The sequence below is a fragment of the Octopus sinensis genome, linkage group LG7 (assembly GCF_006345805.1).
Source record: "Octopus sinensis linkage group LG7, ASM634580v1, whole genome shotgun sequence".
NCBI classification, from domain to species: domain Eukaryota; kingdom Metazoa; phylum Mollusca; class Cephalopoda; order Octopoda; family Octopodidae; genus Octopus; species Octopus sinensis.
Window position 1 is genome coordinate 102054108 of NC_043003.1, and position 20000 is coordinate 102074107.

General features: G+C 38.6%; 1 protein-coding gene across 5 annotated transcripts in view; it reads left to right on the forward strand.

Annotated features, from left to right (window-relative positions):
* LOC115214268 overlaps nt 1-20000 on the forward strand; it is a 111610-nt gene that overhangs the window by 18471 nt on the left and 73139 nt on the right. The window contains exon 1 of one of the 5 annotated variants that reach the window (XM_036505028.1): nt 8936-9062. The exons of 1 other annotated variant lie outside the window; for it this stretch is intronic. Coding sequence is in view for 3 of the 4 variants with exons in the window: in XM_036505026.1 (XP_036360919.1) it covers nt 12980-13000 (21 nt within the window). In the remaining variant the exon portion in view is untranslated. Of the gene's footprint in view, nt 1-8935; nt 9063-12964; nt 13001-15502; nt 15533-16612; nt 16767-20000 lie in introns of those variants that run through there. 3 more of the 5 variants (XM_036505026.1, XM_036505027.1, XM_029783411.2) reach the window with 3 other exon arrangements.

Below are 20000 nucleotides of genomic sequence, written 5' to 3' on the forward strand. Positions count from 1 at the left end.
TGTATAGAAACCCATCGCGTGGATTGTACTTTTAATTCAAAAGCTATAACGTCTGTCTGTCTCTCTTACACACACACACACTGATTCTGCCTGAGAATTGCGTTATTGGTACGTTAGGCCCGAGCGTGGTAAGAAGTTTGTTTCTCAACCACATAGTTCTGGGTTCAGTCCTACTGAGTGTCACCTTGAGCAAGTGTGCCCCTCACGGCTTGCCAACTAGTGTTGTTTTGTTTACGTCCTTGTTAAATTAGCGGTTCAGCAAAAAGTGAACGATAAAATTAGTACCAAGCTTCGAAAAAACGTACTGGTGTCAGTTTCAAAGTCGTGCTCCGTCATGGCTGCAGTCTAATGCCTGAAACTAGTAAAAGAATGTCTGTTGAATGTTCAGTCACTTTACGTTAATTCAGGAGCATGATGGAACAACTGAATTTTCATCGACGAACGATGGAGAACCGCCATAGATTGGTAGTAGATTCATTCTTTATCGTTTTCAACTTCACTGGTGAACTTGTATTAAGAAAAATGTGAATTACCGAAAATATAGGGATCGTTTGTGTGAATGTGTGCATGTACACGTAGAGGAGAGACCATTTCGACTGAGGTCTTTCCGGGAGAGTTTCACATTATTCCCAGGTGGCGTGATCTCTGCCTTTCCAACATGGTGATCCTTCCAAGAGGACCCAACCTTCTCCATCAAACCACCGCTATCATTTCCCCTATCGACACGAAATCTACTAAAGTTACCGTTATGACAAGACCACCACCTTCATCACTGTTACTTTTATTCCCATTCCTGTCACTATCCCCGACAACACAGCACGAATCGCTGGCCTATCTTGATCCTCGACCTGGTAAAAATAACACCCAAATTTCTTTGAAATTTGAAAAGGACTGACTATCTGTATAGATAAGATAGTCACAGATTGGAATGCCTTTGGTCGGGTTTAACATAGAAACTGGCCAACCTGTTACTAAGTCGGTATATTTGATCACGGTTGACCGAGGTTAACAAAAACACTTGCTGTCGTTGTCACCACGGTTGCTACTGCTTTTACTGTTTCTTAGAGGTCAGGAAAGGGTCGATGATGATAAATAATATCCTTTAGCTGCAAGACTGATGACATGATTAATTCTCCTTTCTTAGAGTAACCTTTAACCTCTAAAACCTGCTCTATTTTAACTGCTTTTTTTTTCCATCACAAATACTTGTTCGGTTTCTCATCCTTGATTATTGGTTTCAATCTGAAAAAAAAAAAAAAAAAAAAAAAATCAAGCAGCAACTTAAAGTGTGGATATGTTAGTGCGCGCGTTATATCTAAGTTGACAGTTTACTCTTAGTTTCCCCGTTAGCTGAGCAGCGGTGACCAGCTCCCATCCAACCGAACTTATCGAGTTGTATATCATTTAATGTTTGCATTGTGAGATATGTCATTGATATATTACTGTTAATTACCACACACACACACACACATTGTTTCGGATCTTTTTCGGTTTGACCGGCAGTGTTTTTAAATAATTTCCACTTAACTAAACACTTTTAAACTTCGTATACTGGTAGAATGTGTTTATAAAACATCTTTTTCTTTTGACTTTATTGAGAAAATTCTATAGTTTGTAAGATATTTGTTGTTTTTTTTCTTCAATTTCTGCAATTTCAACCAATCAATGACATCTATTGAGGTGAAAACATTCTGTGCTGTATGAATATGTCCATCGTTTAAGAAACAGTTTGAATTTATTTACACTTTTGAAGAAAAAAGATACCCTTCCCCCCACTAACCCTAACCCTAAAACAGATTGAAATGCAATAGATCGATAGCAGGGTTATAATTATGGGTGACAATTTCATATGACACCGCTAGAAAAAAACTGCCGGTCAAACCGAAAAGATCCCATTGCTTCCATTACACAGACATACAAACACGTGTGCATAGGAAATCTTGTGAGAAATAAAAATATCAGATACAACATACCTTAACTACTTTGTACTCTACAGAATCAAGCACCGAGCATATTGAAAACGAACCAGAGAGCCTGCTCGACTTGGTAGGAATAGCAGCCAAATCTTCATCAAATTACTCACACTTTCCTCTTAAAAGGGAAAAGATATATTTGACCTTGTTGTACATATCGGATGGTCATACTCGGGACACCCTTGATTATAGTAAACTTGTCCTGGCAAGGCAAAGCAATCACAATGCAAAAATGCAAGCAATTTCTACATTGCATTTCACAACTACTCTTGCAGTCTCTCTCTCCTTGTCCATGTTTTTTTCCCGGTAGGCTAAGAAAAACTCATTATTCTACAGAAATTCTGATTAATGATCAACTGCATTAACTTCATTTACCTCCCGAGGCCAGAAACCATATCAAAACAAAACAATTATACACACAAATGGATACCGTATGGATATGCTGCATAACAGATTTTACATTCTACACACGGTGAGTTCCCTAGTTCAATCTCAACTGCATGGCATATTTGAGGGTAGGGGGTAGTCGAAGTTTCCCTACGGCCAAGCGTTGTGAGTAAAATAAGTTGACGGGAGCTGTGTGAAAGTATGTCGGATGGATTGTATCCGTAATAGACAGTTTCACGCTAATTCTGCGTGAAGATTACGGTGAGATGCACGGGCGAAACTCCAAAGTAGCAAGAGACTGACTTGAAACAGATAAAAATATTAACCTCTACTATCGCATTGAGTACTTTTACTTCCGATGGTCAACACTAAACGGATGGGTTTATCCGTCCATCGTCTCCCCCTACCGCCATTGTGTCATGTCTCATTGTATCGGTAACTTGACAGTCAGTTCTTTTTTACTCACATCAGTAGACAGACTGTCGTTGCTATTGTTTCATTCAAGGTGAACATTTCACTGAACAGACCAGACAACTGGTTTGTGATCAATGACAACTTTGCTGTCTTTCATTTTTTTTATTAATATTCAGGTCTAGGTTTTTTTTTTTTTTACTCTTTATACTCCAACACAGACCACCACTATATCACTCTGATTTTAGTTTTATTTTCTTCATATTATTATGTGTCCCCACCCCACTTCATAATAGAGAGTTGTCTCAAGCGACGTTAAAAATAAAATTTTAAGTTTTAGGAAAATTACTTTTCAGTGTCTTGAAAAATGTGTTCATAATTTTGTTTTACACACACATAATTAACACTGTCTGTCCCTCGCTTGTTTTCAGACTTTTAGTTAGCCCGTTTATATTTACTTTCGAGTAAATATAAAGCTTTCCTACATCCCAAGTTACTCTGGTGGTGGAAGAAAAATTAGGCATGCGTATCATATATGCTGCATGGACGCTAAGGAAATATGTCCTGAGTATCACATGATACACAGGACAGAGAGAGTTAATGTTTTCTAACTTAGACTCAAGGCCGATGCACTAACGGATTCGCTCGCTCGCGGAGAGATGACTTGTTGCTATTAAGATTATAATACTCCGGATTAACAAACTTATCTTTAGAGTGTATATTTACAAAATCTATACCTATACAATGGCCGATCTCCAAAACCTCTTGATTATCAGATCAAACTGATTATCAGTTAGGGTAGGCGTTAGATATACAGACACACACTCTAAAGACGACGTTAATAACGTGGAAAATTATAATCTGTTTGTTTTTCGTTGACCATAACTCTTTGTTTATATGCACAGTAAGGTTGAATGGTTAAGAAGTTCGCTTCAGAAGCACGAAGTCTCGGCTTCGATTCTACTGCGTGGCATCTCGGGCAAATATTTTCTATACTCTCTTGTGAGTAAAACTGGATAGACGGAAGCTGTAGAGAAGCCCATCTGATGGATTGTGCCTGTAATTCAAAAGGTTCAGCCTTGTCACAGATGGTCATGTTGATTCTGCCTGAAAATTGCTTTACGGGCACACGTCTGTGGAACATCCAGCCACCTTGATTCGGGACCAGGTAATTCAGTTGATCGAACAATGGAGATCCATCACCACTTAAATGTATGAATGAATTTTTATTTAGCAACTTATTTTTACAGGAAGAAAAGAACGAAAAGTAACATTAAAAGCATAAAAGATTAATTTATCGAGAGAAAAAAAAAGGTGGTGGTGAGGAATTAAATAACAAAAGAGGGTTGTTCACCCCAGACCAAATGGTGTGTTCAAGCCGCAACCTCACGATCATAATTACAAAGAGAATAAGCCAGCGACACTCGTTGCAACAACGATCCTCTAGTTTTAGTTTGTTTCTCTTTCCGAGCAATACATGTCGTCTGTCAGCTCCTCTCACTGTGTTACTTGTTATCGTGTGCTGTTGGCCTACTTTATTTTCTGTGAAGTTGGTGAGTTTGGCTGGAACTTATCCAAATTCAGAAACTTCAATGTATATATTTTTTTTACCGATGTAGACAACCTTCAGTTCCTTAGTTCGGACTGTGTTTATCACCTAATTTACTCATTACTGTGTATTCCAGCATCATCATCGTATCATAACAGTGTATCTCTTTCGAATATCTATTGGCTAATGATGGATTTAGGTGCAGGCTTTAGCTTAGGGTCTTAATTTCTGTGAGATTTCGTTAGTGTAAAATTTCTTTTTACAAGAACCTAAGCTAAAGCCTGCACCTAAAAATTCAAAGTGGACTAAACCTTTCATATCCCACCAAACAGATAACAATATCTTATGTGGGTGAAGACTTTCTTTTGACCGGGGTGGTGTGTTTCTCCTTTCCCTACCCACTGTCTTCGATGCTTGACATTTTTATAAAGAATCCATTTCTCGTCACCAGTCACTATTCGGTCGAGAAAAGGTTCATTCGTGAGACGTGCCAGCAAAGAAGAGCACACATCCACTCTCTGCGCGCGATTGAACTCGGAAACTGACGGCTCGTAGATAAAATTAGTGGGGGTGCTGCTTCAGAAAATTTTTAGCCATTGTGTAAAAGGAAACAAACATAAAAAAAATTTATACATAAACTTGATCGGTTCACGATTTAGCCACTGCCGCGTAGTGTGTTTAACTCGTTCACTGAACATCGCTGTAAATCCCCCCTTGTTTTTCAAAAATCCCTCCTAAATCTCAAAATAAGGGAGGAAAATCTGCCCTATTTTTCAAATTATGGCAGCAACACTGTAGCTGGAAGCAGGATAATAATCTAATTCTACACTTTATCACATTCAAGAAGAATGTAAACACGTTTTAAAGCACAACGCATGCGGAGTCAAAAAGAAACACTACCTTTCACTACCACACCAGGGTGAACCATATTTTTAATTTTATTTTTTTCGTGTTATGTGTCCCCACATGTTTTTGTATTGTCCCCTCTATGTTGGCCCTTTGTGGGTGATTAAGAATTAACTTATTCTTAGTGCAAATTTTGAAGAGTGCAGTTCGATTTTAACAAATCTTGCCGTCCTCCACTTTCTTATTTTATTGAGCAGTTCCTTGTCCACACCTTCAACCATCATACACGCGAAACAATTTTCAGTGTTGACCCTTGTGTGTTTGTATTTCTTTTTTTCTCTTGCTTTGTGTAGGAAGGGAATGGGTCGGTTTGGTGTCTGTGGGGGGATGGTTTGGGATTCTACTTCACTCTGTCCTTCCTTCTGCTACTATCCACTGTTCTTTGTTTCTCTTTTCTTCCTGTTGCAACTTCTTCTGTAGAGGGCAGTGTGCTCTAATGTGATCGTTTTGGCCACATTTAAAGCAACGAGGGGTTCGCATTATTTATGGGATGACCCAATAGTTTGTATATTGAAACCTACTCCTTTGTTATGCACCTTCATTGTGAAAGTTTGAAGTATAAATAAACGTACATCGTCCTCTAAAATTAACTGGAATTGTAATAATTATCGGATGATATTGCAAAATATTGTGTTAAGATATAGTGGTTACAATGGTTCTTTAGCCTGAGAACAATCACAACCAAACAGATTTATGATTAAAGGCATTCTAGCCGTGGTAACCTCGTCTTCCCTTATTGTAGTGTCCACATAATGGTGTGAAGGGATTATTGACGGGGTCACGATGTGAGTGATCCTTTCTTGACTCCTTTAAGCAACTGATTCAGAGAGAGAGAGAGAGAAATAAAGAAATCGAATCTAGTACTTCATTAAAATTTGACTTGTTCCCCTAAAAACTGAAAGGTGAAGTCGACCTCTGTGGGATTTGAACTCGAAACTCAGAGAGTCTGAATAATAGTAAAATATTCTGTCCGACTCTGGCAGTTCGCTGCCTTATAAAATAATATATATCCTCGCACAAATTCATAAAATTATGACAGAATATAGGCCTTGTGAATTCATTTCGTATAACATATTTTTGTAGTTTTACTCTAAAAGAATTTTGGGTTTATTACCTCCATAGGGGTTAGACTAATAACGAAAATATTGCGAAGCTTCCATTCAGCTGCTATGCAGACGAAAACCACAGACTACAACCTGTTAAATTATTTCTAAGCTTTTGTTATCTACATTAGACATGCTGACATTTTCTTCCATGCGTCGCTGAATAATTTTCTCTCTAAACAGTTCTATTTTTCTACGTCAATACATTTTTGTTCATTTCCTTAGTGATTCTCCCATCACTACTTCGGCAGGTACTATGAAGTCTGTGCTTCGCTGATGAGGTCATAAGACTGAATGTGTCAAGAGTTGTCTCCCGTACTTACTAAAGGAAGCAAAATATTGTTAGTCGTCAACGACTGATATTTTTCCTCACCGCATAATTATTTCCATTTAGCTTTAAATACTTCATGCATTGTCAAGATGTTATCTCGTGGCATAGATTTACCAATTAGTAATTGCGGATAATTACATAACACACCATGCTTCATATAAGAATGTATTTTCAACTTTGTTCCAAAACAATTTCGTGTTGTCCCAATTCACGTTTAGAGAGAGAGAGAGAGAGAGAGAGAGAACATTGTTGGTTCAGTAACTGAAGTGTCTCGATTTCAGTGTCCTGTGATTCCGCTATCATACACTATTACCACATCTACACTACTTGTTGATTCTCTCTCTCTCTCTGCGTGTATGCGTGAATATGAATGTGTGTGTACATAAAATAACAAATTGGCAGCACCCTCAAGGCTGGGTTAGAATGTTTTGTGCTATATGTCCCGGCTCTCTTCTCTCGAAGTTAGATTCCGCCGAGATCAAAACTTTCATCTTATCGAGGTCGACAAATAAACGTACCAGGTCAGAGCGTGATGTACTGGCGAAACTGTTGGAGCGCCTGTCGAAATGTCCTTGTAGCATATCTTTCGACTTAGTGCATCCTGAAGTCATATCCCATGCTCTTATTGGGTGAGAGAGAGAGAACGGTGACACGTTTGTCAAAAGTTGAGAGTCAATAACAGCAGTGTAAACAATCCATGGAAACATTTGTATCCTTGGTTCGACTATAACATTGGCTGTCATCACTCTTCCAACACCATCCTCAACACCACTACTCCATCACATAATCATTACTATTCCACCACTATCACTCTTCCAAAATCATCACCACTCCACCACCGTGAAGTTTATTTGCCACCTAAATGTGGCTGACCCATATGGGACAATGCTACTGTAGTTTATAGCACCAGGAAGACATCTCCTCCAGCTGGCTAACGACACACCGTCTGTGCCCGATCAGTATTTGCGAAGGGAAATCATCGTTCCTCACGCGATACACACGGACGACGGGTTACTACTCAGAAACCCGGGTCTGTGTGTATCACGTGAGGCTAGAGATGGGAACGATGATTTCCCTTCGCAAATACTGATCGGGCACAGACGGTGTGTCCAAGAGGAGATGCCTTCTTGGGGCTATAAACTACAGTAGCCACATTTAGTTGGCAAATATACTTTCACGATGTCGTGCTGCTGCTGTTTACATCTCGCTCAGAGATTTATTTTTGCTTAAATATACACCATTTTATGAAAAACAAACGATATTTAATAATTAATGTTATAAAGTTTAATAAGGGGTTCAGATTTCACCCCTCTCCCAATTTTAAATTTTGAGCTTTTCATCCATTTATTTATGTGTCTGTCTATCTATTTATTCCTGTCCGTTTACTTATAAAATATATTTGTCAACTAAATGTGGCGGTCCTATAGAAGACGATGTTACTGTTGTTTTTAGCCGCAGGAAGACTTTCATATCTATCTCTTTATACACATATCTATATGCTTATTGAATTTAAAACGTGGTTTCTCGCATATCCGGAACCTCCGTCATCTAAAACATTGGGGGGAAAAAGTTTCGAAAAAGTTCAAAATTTTTAATGGGGTGGGGAGTTAAATTTTTTCTTTTCATATTCGTAATCTCTGAGGTCTAAAACGCAGGAATCTGAAATTTTTTATGCATTTTTCAAGGAGAGATGCGAAACTGCATTAGTCCCAGATTGTTTACTCTTTTACTGACAATTGGACTGATGCCGTGCTGGGGTACCACGTTGAAAGATTTCAGTTGGTCATATCATCCTCAGGGCTTATTTTTTGAAATCTGATACCGATCGATTTTCTAGCGGAGTCCACAGAGGCAGGCACAAAAACAGATACGTGAAACACTCCTCGAGATGGCATCAGCTTGATACAGGTGCAATCGACTCGACATATTTTCCGCCTACCCAGTTTCACTCACATGTATGAGTCAACCTGAGGCTATAGAAAATTACATTTGTCCAAGATGCCACGCAGTAGGACCGAACTAGCACCTCATGGTTGCGAAGCAAACTTCTTAATCTTTCGGCAGAACTGCGCCTAAAAATAACCTGGAATCAATAAGGAAAATGTCGTTACTTGTAAGAGAGCGGTAGATCGTTCCGGCTGACGTCTGACTGGGAATAAATAGACAAACAAACAAATAAATTATACATCTTCAATCCTAATCTCATTATCCTCCCCTTCCCTTTACTCTTTCTTCTACATCTCGTTAGAGCAAGTCTGGGTACTTTCACGGCAAGTTAGTTTCATCAGCAGCGTTGAGGCCGGGATGGCACATGACCAGCAGCAGACCAGGACAACAACCAGCAGAAATCGTTGACATTCGGATTATAATAACGAACGATTGATAACAAATATTTCAGACAGGTTATTTATATATTTATTTATCCATTTATTCGTATGTATGTATGTGCGCGCGCGCGTGCATGCACACACACACACACACACTATAATATATAATCCGAAGTTCATAAAACGCAAATGTCTGTATGGCTGAAACGAGTAAAATAATAAAAGTATGTGTGTGTGTGTGTGTGGCAGAAGTTACACTGCAACTTAAGGGCCGAGAATTTTGTGCATGGCACTCAGAATCTCTTGGTTCTGGATTCACTTAACTTCTGCCGATTAGAAATGATACGTGTGTGTGTGTGTGTGTTCTGAGTGTTTTCCTGTCCATTTTACCACACGCACACACGCTGTGTGTGTATGTGGAAGTTTGATGGCTTTTTTTAGCCTAAGTTAGCCAGCTTGAACTGACTTAGTTATGATCGAAGGTAATCCACCAGGACTAATGCGTTTTTTCTTCAAGCTTAACGCCTCTAAGACCGCAAAACCTATGCTTCATTTTCTTTTTTAAGGCTGTGATTTAAAGGGTATTTGACTACTATTTCTTACAAGTCGAACGATGGTGCACAGTGCTCCCTTGTTCGTCTCTTTTTGTTGTTTAGCCCCAAGTCGGCACTAATTGGGAAGACTTATAATCAAAAGCTTTCCACCCGTAACCATCTGTCTTTCTGTATACTAGGAACAAACTTTTTAATGTGGTTGCTAATATTTCTAGCTTTGTTTTGTCGGTAGTAACATTAGTTTGTTTGATAGAACGAAGCTTCTGGATGAGAGCTGTTTGGGGAGCAGTTAATGATGGTTGTCGTCGGCAATGGATATTTGTAAAATCATTAGACATCGGATAAAATGCTTTGTAATATTTGTCGTCCCGGTTCTTCACGTTCTGAGTTCAAATCCCGCCGGGGTTGACTTTGATTTTCATCCTTTCGGGGGTCAATATAATCGACTAATCCTCTCCCACAAAAGTTCAGGTCTAGTGCGTATAACAAGGGATTATTGTTATAATTAAGGTGGTAAGCTGGTAAAATTGTTCGAGCAGCGGACAAATTGCTTTGTGGTATTTCCGACTCGTTACGTTCTGAGTTCAAATTCCTCCGAGTCCAACTTCGCCTTTCAGTTCTTTCGGAATCGATAAAATAAGTACCAATCAATTACCCGGATCGATGTTATCGACTTTTGTCGATTATTAGCCATGTGATAATATTTGAAGCAATTATGATGATGACAATAATTCTATTATGATCATGGTGATGATTGTGATATGGTGGCGGTGGTGTTCTGATAGCACCCACGATCATTAGTGGGATTATAATGTGTGTAATAATTAGTGATTTGCGATTATGAATGTGGACGAAAAAACGATGAAAAACAAAACGACAAAACAAAAGACAAAAACAACTGACCAGTCAGCGAGTCACATGATAAAAGTTCATCGCAGAAAGTGGTCAGCATGTGACTCGTTGTACACACACGCACACGAATTATATAAAAAAAATCACACGCGCTCTTTTTAATCATAGCAAAGAATTTCAAAGAGAGAAAGAAAGCAGAGAGCGTGCGCATCTGTTTTCCTTTAAATAGCGTTAAACATGAAAGAGATAGGAAGATAAATAAATAGACAGATACGATAACTGGTAAATAGTAGCAGTATCTAGGATTACATACATTAAGTTGCTCTCTTTTTGTAAGACAGTAGTGTGAGTGAGTTATGTGATATTTGGTCGCTATTTCTAGTATATCGTCCGTATACAAGTTCCTTCGTTAGAGGAAGCGAATAGATAAATAGATATGCAGTTATGAAACGTTCGGTGTGAAACACGATACATTTAAGATCTATTTCAAAATTTGTTTTCATTAATCTTTATACACACACTCTTAATTAGTTTTATGACAATATATATGTTTGATCAGATGCGGTCCGCATGGCTGGAAATCATCATCGTTTAACGTCCGTTTTCCATGCTAGCATGGGTTGGATGTCTATAGTAATTAACAGTAGCCCTGTATAACTGATTCCTATTTAGTAAACTATGCTCGTCACTTAATTTAACTAGACGAAGGGACAGGTTGGCACGGGACCACGACTAGGCCAGTGAGGTGTTTGTTTTCCGTGGGTCAACCTTCTATGCATATATGGGAACCCTGGGTAAAAAAACAAAAAAGAAATAAAAATGTCCATAACAAAAAAAGTACTGGTCGGGGAGAATAGATTGAACTTGGCATGCAATAAATGTGTGCTTCTAAAGTTTGAGATATCAGAACAGACAGAAGTAATCTATCAAGCAAACAAACAGAAGCAACCTCTTACATAGTCACTCGACTTACAAGAAACAGCAGTCAAATCTCCAGAGAACACATTTCTTGATATTTCAGAAAGGCATGAGGGGTGAGGGCAATGAGCAATATTTGTTGCATTTTTGACTTTGATATAAAAAAAAAAAGTTTTTACAAATGTTCACTTAGAAAAATTATATCAGTTAAGCAAATTACCTTCTCTAAATGCATTAAAAGCACTCATATTCAAAGCTCTATTTCAGAAAATTATCCCTGTTCTCTTTGAGCATGCAAAAGACAAATTTAGGTAGGCAAAATGAATAAGACAAAGTAAGTTAAAGTTGTCTCTTCAATTCTCTTGAATTACATTTGGAAAAAGAAAAAAAGTATACACATCACATCTATAATCTAAAAACTCAGCATAGAATATAGCTTCTTTCCAATCTGCTGGAGTGGCTCTCTTCACCGTACAGTTAAATAGAAGAAATTATTGAAATTAGTCATTACTCATTTTACCTCCACTTTAGACATCAGTTTTTTGAAAATTGAAAATGATCAAATTGGTCATGGGAAAAAATTGATTTGGAATCCCAAAAAGAAAAGAATTTTGATAAACACCAAAATTTATCCAGATAATTTATTAGCAACTTCAATTAGAATCAAGTCAGAGTTGAGGAGAAGTTTCTTGGAAAAAATGTACCTGTCATCTGACTTTCAGCTTCAACAACAATTATGCTGACCAATTTTTACTCCCAAAGATGATGCAATAATTGCAATGTAATGGCTTCAAACAAATAGGGAGAAGAGAAATCTGAAATTATTCATTTTGCACCCCGCCATGGTCATAGCTGAATCATTGTTTTGATCTGCAGGTTAAAAGAACAACATCCAGAAAAAAAAAAAAGCCCCTGTTTATTATTATTTGATAGGGGAATTGATGGGAGTAGTGCACTAGCTTCTTTAGACTTGTCTCTGACTAGATCTGGGCCCTTGTAGTATCTTCTCTCTCATCCCGAGATTTTTCGACTGATTCTTTCAAACACATTGTAAACAGAGCCTGTGCCAACAAAGGAGCTTCTATGTCAGTCATGAGCAAACTGTGGCCCACAGGACTTTCTGAATGGCATGCCTAATAAACATTGCCTTGGTTTTTTTCTTTTAGTAGCATGATGATGAACCATGCCTCATGCGGTTCGCTTCTTGGAAAAGGTTGCTAGTACCTGTTCTACATAGTGGATTGATATGCTACAAATAGCAGTTTCCCTTAACTCCTTTGGTACCAACTCACTTGAAACTATTTCTTCCTTTTGTAATTTACTGGATCTAGAAGAAAAGGTTATGGTCTTTGGAAGCCTTCAAGTGATATTGAGGCCTTTAATGTTCTTGATAATCCATTGCAACTTAGCATTTGCGGTAAAAATATGAGCAAGGAGAGTTTTCCAGGGATAGATGTTACGGAAAGGAAAGACTGAGCGTAATGTGATGCTTGGGGATGTTGGACACAGCAAGGATTATGAGACAAAGAGAGGTGAGTGATTGGAGAATGTCTGAGTAGAGCTGGGATGATTCCAGTCAGCTCCAAGGAGTAAAGGATAATTATAGTATCAGTAAAAAAAAAAGGCAGAGAGAAGAGACAGCGCACTTCTGGGGCTAGAGACCAGAGTATGTCTCCATCAAGGCTGAGCATGAGTTAAACAACAAATATTTTGTATCTCACTTATACATGTTTGGTCTCAATTCCCTACCTCTTCCCCAACCAAACATTAAACACAAATATTCATGGTAAACAATGCATTAACCTAATGTAATCTTACTCTCAAATTCACTTTCACATTCACGTGCCCCACCCCGCACACACACATTTGAATTGTATTGAGTGATCCTTCAGTTAGGTTTGACTTGTGTCCGTCCATCCATCCATCAATGAAAGAGTGAAGCTGTTCAGCTTACAACTGCGGGTCAGTCCTGCTATGTCGATTTTATGATGAAACAACATTCCAGTCATGACCATCCCGTCTTTTCCTCACCTTATGAATAAGAGAGCATAGGGCATATCCGACATCCTCCTTTTCTTAAGACGGTAGAAGCTGATTTGAGGGAGATTTTAGCACTATTTCTAGCGGCTAGAACGAATGCGTAGAGACACTCATCATATACATACCAAGAGAATATAGTGGTTTGTATATGGTGAATAAAACAGGCTAGACCCAGCAGTCAAGCACCTGACAATCTGAGAAGAGAGCGCGTGACTTACATAGCAACTTCCCTGGCTTCCATCGATTTTTCCAAGCCGCATCTCGTGTTTTCCGCTTACTGATGCTCTCTCTCTCTCTCTCTCTCTCTCTCTCTCCTCTCTCTCTCTCTCTCTCTCTCTCTCTCTCTCCCTCCCTCTCTCTCCCTCTCTCTCACTCACTCACTCACTCACTCACTCACTCACTCTCTCTCTCTCTCTTCTCTCTCTCTCTCTCTCTCTCTCTCTCTTCAGACTGTCTGCATGCTCCCTATGAAATTGTTTTTCCCTTTTCGATCCTTCTTTTTCTCTAGTCTCTGCAAGTCCATCTTTTGGCACTGCAAAATGCTATAATAAAATTATTGGTTCTTCACAACCCCGTCAATATATATATATATATAAATTATAGCCTTCCTTCACAATGTAATTTAGTTGTATGGTTCCTTTCTGGACTTATCTCTGTGACACTATGTTGGTCAGTAGACGCTGTTGAAAAAAGTACCATTTGCGTTGTTTATTATTTGCAACTGTATAATAATAATAATAATAATAAAGGTGATTATGATTTCAAATTTTGGCACAAGGCCCGCAATTTCGGCGGAGGGGGTAAATCGATTACATCGACTCCAGTGCTCGAAAGGATGAAAGGCAAAGTCTCACCTCAGTGGAGTTTGAACTCAGACGTAAAGAACCGGAAGAAATGCCACTAAGCATTTTGTCCGGCGCGGTAATGATCCTGTCTAGGGTTGCAATGCGTTTTGTAGCTTAAACTGTATTAGCAAGCTTCGGCGACTCCTGGATGTTCTATTTTTGTTTTATATGGTTCTTAAAATTGTGATATGACTACCCTCCTCTTACTTATGTACACGAACTAAAAAAATCTATGTAGTCACTAGCTTGCTAGATATAACTGCCAGACATCCCTTAGGTTATTAAAAATCATTTGAGTTTGTATTCTTTTAGCAAATTACTGGGTTAGCTGTGACGTGGTTGCTCGGTTCACTTGAAATAGCAACCAAATTTCTGTCTAATCCCATTCGATTACCTTAAGAACATATTGAATAATGTTGTCTTAGATACACTGCCTGAAAAAAAATTACTTGATGGTCACAGTTGGCACTTTTATTATAGGTATTCTCGATCAGAATTGACCTGACGCTGAACAGCAGCAACAAATCATAAACATTTAATTCATAATCGTTAGTTAGATCGACAAAATATATCTTGTCGAACAAGCGATTATAGATTAAATGTTTATTATCTCTCAGACTTATCTTTTGAGTTCATTATTCGAAGTGGTTTGAAATAACTTCTTTGAGTTTGTCACCCCTTGAAATAACCGGGCGTGCGCGCACACACGCATTGGAGAAAACTTATCTAGATGTGTATGAGAAAGAGAGAGAAATAATTGCAGAGTCACTGAGTTGCTAAAAGTTCATGTCAAAAGTATCAATGATCAAAACAGGCGGCGAGCTGGCAGAAACGTTAGCACGCCCGGCGAAATGCTTAGCAGTGTATTGTCTGGCGCTACGTTCTGAGTTCAAATTCCGCCGAGGTCGACTTTGCCTTTCATCCTTTCGGGGTCGATAAATTAAGTACCATGTAATCGACTTAATCTCTTTGTCTGTCCCTTCTATGTTTATAAAGAAATAAGTATCATTGATCAAAACATTCAGCCCACTCATATGTAAGCAGTATCACTTAGCCAAGACACCCCAATATTCGCTGTCATAAGTACACCTGTCTGTGAATGTGTGTATATCTATCTGTCTGATAGACTCACATATCGAAGACGACGTATGAGTGTTTAGTGAGAAGACATATATCCAATCAAATAGTACCACTATTCACCGTTGTTTACAATTCATTCACTTCACCTGGTGACTCCTCATGAAAATCTTCCGGCTACAAAAGCAATATGGATATGAGCATGACTTATTAAACCAGCACGTGATTTTGCCGAGAAATTACAATGTGGACAACGATGGTTTGTGGGGAGACTTGTTCTGTTGGTTTACCTTCTGTATTTTCCCGTAACTGCGCTTGATGAAATACCTTTTGAATTTCGAAATTTTGAAACTGGAAAAAGCACTCTCTTCCAGTCTGCACGGTTTCTCGCAAGATTTTCTTTTCTAATGTTCAGGCGTTTCAAATTATCTTTGATTTGTCCTTATAGTGTCCGTAGTGGCCAGCCTACATTCTGTCGTCAATATTCAAATCTTTTTCGGATTTATGCTTTACCGACTATATATATATATATATATATATATATATATAGTAGTCGAATATGTTCGTAAACGACCTATGCTACAGGACGGAGGGGACCATATAAAAACGACCGAATGTTTCCAAAAATTCTAAAGTACTATGCTTTATTGTTGGGCATGCTTTCGTTTGAATCAGTGTAGTTGTCAAACTCGATCATATGGGCAATGTTTGTATATGAAATATACTTTAAAACGATAGGTACGCCAATTCAATGAGTCTTGGTAATCACAGGCTCCTTGATTAGCTCATTAAGTATTATTTACACCAGGTGCGTGGAACCATCCGAATGTCTATAAAAGTTCTAAGGCGTGTAATTTTATGTCTGTACAATATACCATAAAATGTTAATTAAATCAGTTTAATTAATCTTAGCATTTATAGGATGGCCTGTCTATATGATCATTGAATTGGCGTAACTACACAAAACTAAGGTGTAGTGTGGCAGAATGGGTGAGAAGTTCACTTCGCAACTAAGAGGCTCCGGCTTCGATCCCCACTACCAAGCATCGGTTCTGAACCATAGCATACATTGTAAGTAAAAGTGAGTAGGTAGAACTATATCAGGTGAATGGCACCTGCGTCACATGCTTGAAAATGCTCAGCTACGTATACGTTTATTCAGGAGCAGGTAATTCAGTTGATCGAACAACTGAATCTTCATCGTTGAACGACGGAGACCCACCACCACTGTATATTGCAGTGGCTGTCTGCTATGTAATGCAATAGGTAGGTGCTGAGACACCATGCAGTGTTGATGCTAGACACATAAGCAACATTAATGTCGGCCGTGTAATAGAAGAAATAGTTTTATAGGCAGATCAGGCAGCCTTGTCAGCACGTAATGCAACAAGTAGGTGCAGGCAGGCCAAGCTGTATTGATTGTCGGTCGTATAATACCAGCAGTAGGAGGCAGATCAAGCAACATTCATGTCAGTTTTGTAATGCAGCAGCAGGTAGGTGCAGACATTTCTTTTTGCAACTGCCAACCGCTTATAATGGCAACAGCATACATAGTTTTATAAAGATCTGAAACTATGTGATCTACCTCTTACGTTTATGTTTTATGTCGCATTTTATGAACAATAGCATCGTTTGTTAGAGATTTCCAACGGGCCAGATTCTATCGGAACAAATATCATAAAGGAATTGTTTTTGAATTCACCGGTTTATCGGTTTGTTCGCTGATGGATATGTTTTTCGTCGGAAGTCACTTATAGACACCTCTCTCTTGCCCTCTGTCTCTCTTTACACATACATTAGATACCTCCGCTCAATTTCTCTCTACTAAATTCTACTCGTTAGAATTGGTCAATCCAAAGCTTTATATACCAAAGGTACCGCGCACTGATGATAGAACAGCATTACTTAGTTGTGAAGCGACCTTCTTAACCGTAAAGCTATAATTGCACCCTTAATCTTTGTGATGATACTTTTATTTTTCATCTTACTATTTTCATTGTTATTCGTGTAATTCTGTTGCAAATTTCATCTCTTTATTCTATGTCTTTCCATCAAATTGTGTTTGTGTTTACACCTGAAATGAGGGTGACAAGTGGTAGAAACGACTAAATAATGCTTCCAAAGATTAGGGCAAATCTCAGCAGGAAAAAAGTCCGCTTTTTTATTGTTTTACCAATGCTAATGGGTTAGTGTGGCTAAGTCCTCTTTTTGTATTTGGCAAAAGAGAGAAAGAGAGGGTGAATTTGAAGCTGTGCTTTCGCGTGTTTCTATCCTTGACGTAGACCCATCTAAGGGACCACAAGTAGCCCACTTCATATAGATCTCTTATGTTTTCCAGCAGGATTTTGAAAGACTGTGGGTCTTTGGATCCTAAATTGCAGTATTTGGCGTTACCACTAAGTGGAGAAGATTTGGCATTAAGTAGTGGTGCCTAAATCGCGGTTTAGTAAAACCCAATGCCACATTTTGGTGTTAATTCTTTCAACATCTTCCACACATTTATGCTGTGTGCGTGCATCACTAAATATCTTTGTGTTCTTCGTAGAGAACCATGGAGCTTTCAGCCTCTCTCAGCAACTCTTCTGACACATAGAGACTATCCTAAGCATTGGATTTCTTCAAATTTTCCAGTCAGTTTACCATTTTGTGTCAACCATAGTTGGGAACAATAATCCTGGCGACTGAGAACATATGTCTTCCACAGAACCAACATGATTACTTGGTCTCTCGTTCTAAATGATTTCAGAATCCATTTGTCATTTGCCAGCACATTGTCATCTTGTTATAGTGCATTTTTGTTAATTTTGGTCGTCATGTTATCACTGATTGTGACTCCAGGATTGTAACTCTAGATCCTACGTATCCTGGTTGCGATGTATTAAGAGGATTGATACTTAAGTGCTTGAAACTTGCCACCTTTAATCGCAAATTGTTTCTTCAGTCCATTTTAAGTCTTTGTGGAAGATTTTGACATCATTGGCGCTTTTGATTATCTTTCCTTGTATAAGTAATGGCTTGTCTGAGAGAGCTCATTACAAACAGCAATGATCCTGATGAGCATTTCCGTATGTTCTACTCTCAGAATTATTGTATCCTTTCGGAAGACCACCATTCGCTGCGGCAGCTCGATTTCCGTTTGTTGTACAGTCATGCAGCTACTCTCCTAATTGTCCAGCTATGCCAAGGTGAAGTAGCTTGTGACATTATTCCATGATCAACTTTGTCGAAGACCTTTGCAAAGTTGGATATACCTCACACATTTGAATAGTTTGAGCAGCTATCTCAAAACCCAATCGTAAATCTGTAGAAGCTATCTGAGACAGCTTGTATTCAGATGGAATCTGTATTGAGTATCACTTAGCAAGTCATTTTCCTTTAAGAACGCGATCAGTTTCATTTCATGACTTCCTCGGTATTTGAAGTCAGAGGGAAAAGCCTGTAATTTTTAACATTTACTTTCCTTCCTTCCTCAGGATAGAAAATTTCTAGTTTTTAGAGAGCTTATCAATTAGAAAGAAACTTTTGATAAATGACTGTTGTGGTTTTGTTTTCATATGAATTGTCGAAAACCAGTCGGGACCTGTCTCTAATTTTAGGCTCAATTTATCTATAGCTGATATTGCATCCATCTTTTTGGTCTGAATACAATCGATGGTTACCATTTTCTTATGTTGAAGAACTCTGGTTTACTTAATTGCGCGTCAATGGGGCTAGTGGAAGAACTTTAGGATTGTTCTTATAGAATTTCACTATAGCCCCCACTTTGTGATAGACCACCGCTGTTTTGTGAATTTATAGAAAGTCGTTATAAAGGTCTCGTTTGCTTCCCCACCCCGTGGATTTACGTAATTTCCAGAAAAATTAAAGATAGGGGTCACATGTTTATGTAAATATCGAAAACAAGACGCATACTTGATGGAATAATGAACAATTGCACAAAAATTAGCTTCTGTTTGCTTAAGGGGTGGAAAGTTTATTAAAGTTATTTTGGGAAAGGGGGCGCTACAAAGAGTTTACAAGAAATCCCGCTTAGCAGTTTGTCAGACTCGCTCACGATTCTGTCAGCTCTAAGCAACAATGATTTACTTACAAAAGGACTTAACATTGGATATACGGTCGAATTTATTCTAGAAATAAAGTGGGGAGGGCAGTGATCTCGAGGTGTGTTCACTAATTGAACACACGAGGCAGGTGAAACTTGAAGTTATGCTCCCACTGTCAATGCGTCCATACATACATGCATAGACACACATACACACTGCTTATATTTATATAAGCTGTCATTCTTGACAGCAGTTCTAACACGCCTCACCAAATAAATCATTATGTAAGCATGTATACTAAACTCATAATTCCTTTACTGGTGTCAGTATCTATTGCACTGCTACTATGCTTGGTTCATCACAGACATAGCTGTGTGTGTGTTGTGTGTGTGTGTGTGTGAGAGAGAGAGAGAGAGCGTATATTTGTCTGTACTTACATGACTGTGTACGTATAAATAAATATACGTGTGTATACACACGCCCGCACACATCGCATTGAAAGGTCATTGAACGGATAGACAGAGATTCACTGACCAGCATGCCACAATCTCGGGTGGTCAGGCATACTATTTTATAATCTACCCTCACTTTGAATAGCATCCTTTCGTCCCTAATCCTTGAATCCCCTATCTCGCTCATTTTTGTAATGTTCACAGTGCCTCCCTAGTTCACTATCCCTAAATT